We start from the raw sequence: 6,172 nt of genomic DNA, 5'->3' as shown, positions 1-6,172 counted from the left end.
ATATAGCAGGTAATTTTAAAAAATACCATTTTAGTTCTGAAACTTTGATTTTTATATAATTCTAAGACTTTAATTTTTAATCAGGTGAAGCTATTTTTCCTATTTCTACAGCTATAGAAGCTATTCAAGTGTTGGCCATTTTGTTTCTTCTACTGCCTTTTTCATAGGAAAAAGGTGCCCTAGTGGGTAAAGCATTGCACTGTCAGGCAAAGAAAGCTGCTTCACCAGAGATAATATGGGTGATGTCCTCCTGTGTGATTGATAATTCTGAAAACCAGCTAGAGGGTCAATTAGGAGTCCGTTCCCCCTAAACGGCACACAGCATGATGGTTATTGTAGAATCAAATGAGAATATGCACATGAAAGCTATTTACAAACTGTAGAGTGCTGTGCTGCATAAATATATTATTACCCATAGCATATGGGATATTATTGGGTAGAATGGAATATTGGGCAGATCTGTGGGGAACCAATCAACGAGAGGTAATTTTATTATTTTTATTTTCTTTTTTTCATTTGCATGTTTAAAATATCTTTATCAGTCCAATCAGGAAATCAGAGCTCATACCAACAGAGGTATTTAAGGAGAAGTAAGTAGTTACAAGATTTAGAAAACAAAGAAAACACAAATCAAGTGTGCTGAGATAATGAGAAGAAACTGGGCAGGAAATTCCTAAAGGAGAAAAGTAGAGGTCTCAGTGCCGAGAGGACTCCCAACAGGAACCGATTCAATGAAACCTTGGGCAGTTTTGTGACATCTTCAGGATGGGTTTTCAGAGGCTGTAAATCACACAGGAGATTGTCCATCTTTCTTCCATGCAGCAGCTGATGGATTCAAACCCCATGCTCTTTACACACTAGGCCACCAGAGCAGAAACTAGGAACACAGATGAGATGCATCTAAATTCTATAGACACTACTCCAAACCAAGAGATGGAAAGGATATGCTTCTCTCCTGCTCTCCAGTCTCAGGCCACTGCTTCTATTAGCCAATCTAAGACAGAAGTCAGAACACAAAGGCACTTGGAAAGTGTAGTTTGTAGGCATCAGCCCAGTGGCAGCAGAAATACTGGAATGGAACAGAGAACGAGTAAGATATTGCTAATATATTACAGCAAGTAACAATCTTTTTGACTGAAAAAAATCTAGACGATTCTTTGAGGAAGTTTATTCCCTAAATGGATAAGACAACTGGCCAAGATGGTCCTTACCGTTGACTTTTAAATTTCATTTTTCCATTGAGGTTTCTCTGTCTTAGATGACTGTACAAGCATGATGACTGATTCCGCTTCAATAAACACACTCAAATAACAAACCAGTCCTACTACCAGTTCCCAAGGCTAGATTTGAGATAACAAGGAGATTGTAAATAAAATAGGAAAATACAAATCTTGAAAATCAATCAGACTATTACCTCTGTTTCTTCTACAGCAATCTGGCACCTTAGTTTCTAATGTTTTTTGTGACATCTTCTGTGTCACCTAAACCTATGGTTAAATGTGGGACAAGTATTCTAGATCTATGGTCGGTTTTGTTCCTTAGTTTTAGGTTGTTTCTTTGTTTTTCACTTTTGATCTTTTCTTCATCCCACTCCACAGCCCCCAGTCAAGGTAGTTGTTGTTGTTGTTGTTAGGTGCCATCAAGTCAAGTACAACTCATAGCAACCTTAAGGACAACAGACCCAAACCCAATCCTATCCTGTAGCACCCTCATACTTCCTGACACACTACAATTCATTGCAGCAGTTGCTGTGTCAATCCACTTGGTTAAGGATCTTCCTCTCCTTTGCCCACTCTCCATCTTTCTGAGCATGATGTCCCTCTCCAAGAAATAGCCTCTTTTAGCAACATGCCCAAAGTATGTGAGATGAAGTTTTATCATCATTGCCTCCAAGGAGCACTCCAGCTGCATTCCTTTTTTCTGCAGATACTAATTGCCAAGATCTATATAACCCAGTGCCATTCTTCCTTTCAGTCTTGTTCAAATGTGGCTCTGTAATTTTGCCTTAGGTGCTCTGTGAGAGAAAGATGAGCCAATCTGTTTCTATAAATATTTCAACCTCAATGGGGCATTTGTCATCACTGGTCCAAATGGCATCACCATGATGGATGGAGGAGACTGAAGTTGTTAATAATTTCAGCTTTCTCAGCTCCACAATCAACTCTTGCCATCAGTGGTCAGGAAATCAAAAGATGGATTACATTAGGAAAGTTTGCTTTAAGAACCTCTCCAAAGTGCTTAAGAGCAATGATGTCAGTGTAGAGACAGTGCTTGTGATCCAGGCCATGGTCATCACAATTACTTGTTATGCATCAGAGAGCTGGACAATGGCTAAAGATGACAGAAGAAGAATTGATACCTTTGAGTTGTTGCACTGGGAAAGAATATTGAACATACCACAGACTACCAAGAAAACAAACAGGTCTTTCCTAGAGAGGATGAAATCAAGGTGCTCCTTGGAGGTAAGGGTTTTGAAGTTACGATTCACATATTTTGGCATGTTGCCAGAAGGAAAATGTCCTTGGAGAAGGTCATTATTCTCAGAAGGGTGGAGGGACAGTGCAGGAGAGGAAGACCCTGGTTGAGAAGGATAGACACAATGACTGGGGTAACGGGGGTTCACGTGTTAGAGTTGGTGAAAGTGGCTCAGAATAAAGCAGGGTTCAGAGCTATTGTACACAGGGTCGCTGTGAGTCACAGGCAACTCAGTGGCACATAGTTCTACTCTGTCCTATAAAATCTATATGGCTCATTTTGACAGCAACGGACTTAACTGGGAGAGAGGCAAAGGAGAGGGCTGAAGTTCTCCTTTTTAATACAGAAATAAATATTAATGTGTTGAATGTGCCACTCTTCTTTTGGTCACAAAGATTTTCCACATTTAACAATGCAACCCTGAGAAAAATAAATGAAGTGTGTGCTGTTTGAAGAAATGAAAGAGTGTTCTGTGTGGTGAAGTTTTGTTCCTTGTTTTCTTTCAGACAGTTCAACCACAGACTGGGAAAACTAAACAAGGCTGTGTGGAAGAACAGAAGGTAAACAGAATTATTCTTCTCAAATAAACCTATTTCAGCTCTGTAGAGGGCGGGGGAAGTCAATAGGAGAAATGTATGACAACCAAAATATGCTTGGGTACTTCCAGAGAAAACGCAGGACTACACGAAAGAATTTCCCCCATATCCAGCTAAGCAGGTACAATCGTGCACACAACATGTGATAGAAAAGAGAGGAGCGTTCTGAAAGGAGATTTGTTTTATACTTTGATTTCATCCTTCAAGAGACACAATGGTTTGTTCTGTAGCTTTCAGAAGGATAAATGTGCAAGATTTCTGGATATTGTGTGCATGTATGTATGTATGTATGTATGTATGTACATACGTATGTATGTGTGTGTGTGTTTGATTCAGATGTAAGGTTACAAATGCACTTTGGTTGTGGCATTAATTGCAGTCCCTACACTGATGACACTCTTTCCACCTCCTTCTTTTGCTTACCCTTTCCATCTGTCTGTCTTTTCCAGCCCTTCCTGTCATCCAGGCTTTGTCCCTAGGCAAACACTGTCCTTTAACTCTTGTATGGTTATCTAAGGAGTGATTGGCCGCCATATTGGCCAATCTATTATTTGGATGAAAGTTGAACGACAGGATTGAGTTTCATTCCAGTCTGGAAAGATGTCTAAGGGTCATATTCTCAGGGGTTTCACCCGCCTATAACAAACAAGTAAGCTCAGGCTTTTAAAAATGAATAGAATTTTCCTCACACTTTACCCCCAAAAGGAAGCTCTATTGGCCTGTGGGTAAGGAGTTACTCTGCCAGTCCAAAGGCATATGATTTGAATTCACAGCTTCTGTGAGGGAGAAAGATGGGTAATCTACCTGGTGATGTACAGCATCTATAAACCCTCCTGAAGGCTCAGCTACTAGTTGATTCTGACTTAAGATCAATGAGTTTCAATTGAGTTTTATCCAAGACCACCCACAATCGATCCTTTTCAGAGAGGTCAGCAGTCACAGATGAGCTTCATTTAATCCTTCTGGCCTCTCACAGCCATGGAAGCTGGGGTTTAAGTGACCCATTAGTCCTTTGGACTGTGTTTTCCTTGTACCTTTTATTTTATCCATTTTTCTTTGCCAAAGTTGAGAGACAAAGCGTACACTCTAGATAGCTGCTCATCAGTGTTTAAGACCCCCATTGCTACTCATCAAAGTGAAATGCAAAACAGTCTTTGTTTACTACGTATATCAGTCGAATGTTTAATGTTAATGTTCCTCCTACAATTCTGACGCTGAGTCCTCCGTCCCAGCAAGCCATTCCCACAAGATATTTGGTTTTATGGCTAAAAAACTTTTGTAACTTTGTCCTCAGTATGTGCAACCGTAAGAATTCTGGGATCTCGTGACTTGTTGATAGGTGGAGTCGAGGCATTTATGTCTCACAGCAGCACTGTGAACAAATCCTTTGACATCCTCACGATCTCCAATACGCTTGATCCCGTTGTTATGGTCACCATGTCGTCCATCCCATTGAAGGCTTCCTTTCTTTCTCTGACTCTCTGCCTGTCCCAGCATAATGACTGGCCTCTCCTGACATCATTGCTCAAGTGTGTGAGACAAAGTTTCACCTTCTTTGCTTCTAAGGGGCACACTGGTTGCATTTCCTTCCTTCTTTTGGAAGTTCATGGGATTCCCCAAAACCTTCCCCAATACTACAAATAAGAGTCATTGATTCTTCTTCTGTCGTCCTCATTGTCCCACTCCCATATGCACAAAGCAGTTGAAAATAGATGGTTTGAATGAGGTCTAGCTTAGTCTTTAAACTCTTGCTTTACTCTTTAACTTTGGAGAGACCCTTGACGGCAGATTTTCCCAGTGTCATTTGAATTCTTTTTTAAAATTTATTTTATACTGGTTTATTTACAAAGTTTGAATACACTGTTTTTCACACCGTATCTTTCCCATTTCCTTCACCACCCCCACCCATTAATTGTGCGACCCTATGATTAACCACCACTCAAACCCCCATCCTCACCCCTTTGCTTCCGCCTTCCTCCCCTCACCTGTCTTTTGATTTCATGACTGCTGCTACTATGAATATTGATTTTTGAACTCACTTAAAATGAAATCATTGGCAAGTTCAGTCCTTTCTCCATTTGTTATGATGTTTTGTATTGGTCCAATGGTCAAGATTTTTTTTCTTCTTGATCTTGAGCCTTAATCCATATTGAAGCCCATAGTCTTTGATCTTGTGTAGCAAGTGTTTCAAGTCCTCTTTCTTCCCTTTCAATATCCCCCTACACATGCATGAGAAAGCAAAGTAATAAAAGGAGTGGGGAGGGGAACAGGAAACAAATAAAAAGTGGCTGGCACGTCTTAGAGAACACTTCCGCTCACATAAACTTAGTTTGCTGTACGTGACCAGAAAGTTGAGACAAGTACCCTCAGCTCCTAATGTTACCAAATTGTAGTTTATGAAGCTTCTCATGGTTTCTCTTGGCAATTTCGGGAAACTGTGTTCTAAGAACCAACAATCTTCTGTTCTTTGTTTCAGCTGAAAATTACAAAGCTGAAAAATCTTCAAACTTAAAACCCTGCATGTTCAGTGCTGTGAGCTTTGCCAGTTTGGCATCACACATGAATATTGTAGAACTTGGTTCTCCTAAATCCTCTCCCCAACTCCTGCTTGAAATCATTTCTATGTGCTCTATATCCTTTTAAATTTGGTGGCAAGACTTACATGCCTTGGAAAGAAGAGCGGTTGGCAATCATCCTTAGATAAACCACATGTACATATAATGTAAATGAGAGAGAGAGAGAGAGAGAGAGAGAGAGAGTCTGGTGGTACAATTTGTCAACATGCTGCTAAAGGCTTACACCCATCGAGAAGCACGTCTGAAGAAAGACCTGGCCATCTACTTGCTAAATATCACAGTCATTAGAATTTTTATGAAGCTCTCCTCAACTCTAACACCCACTGAGTTACCATGGAGATGGAATTGACTCTATAAGCCGTAAAGGGAGAGAAAGAAACAAATTTCCGATCTCCATGTACTAGCTAACAGGCGCCCTCCGGTGGCTAAACGTAATATTACCATTAGTAACTGTAAGAAATGGCTTTGACTGATTTTAAATATCTTGGTCAAAGAAACAAAATTAAGTAGAAAAAGATGCATTTT

At 40.2% G+C, this 6,172-nt stretch overlaps 1 protein-coding gene across 1 annotated transcript in view; it reads left to right on the top strand.

The window, feature by feature from the left end:
- Positions 1-441: 441 nt before the first annotated feature.
- The window catches only part of MEPE (matrix extracellular phosphoglycoprotein), a 14,301-nt gene continuing 8,570 nt past the window's right edge, over positions 442-6,172 (top strand). Inside the window, exons 1-2 of the mRNA XM_006885313.1 lie at positions 442-483; positions 2,982-3,035. Coding sequence (XP_006885375.1) covers positions 442-483; positions 2,982-3,035 — 96 coding nt within the window. The remainder of the gene's footprint in view (positions 484-2,981; positions 3,036-6,172) is intronic.

This window comes from Elephantulus edwardii, unplaced genomic scaffold (assembly GCF_000299155.1).
Source record: "Elephantulus edwardii isolate Elephantulus edwardi_28Jun2011 unplaced genomic scaffold, EleEdw1.0 scaffold00042, whole genome shotgun sequence".
Lineage (NCBI taxonomy): Eukaryota > Metazoa > Chordata > Mammalia > Macroscelidea > Macroscelididae > Elephantulus > Elephantulus edwardii.
This window is presented reverse-complemented; position numbering and strand designations above follow the sequence as displayed.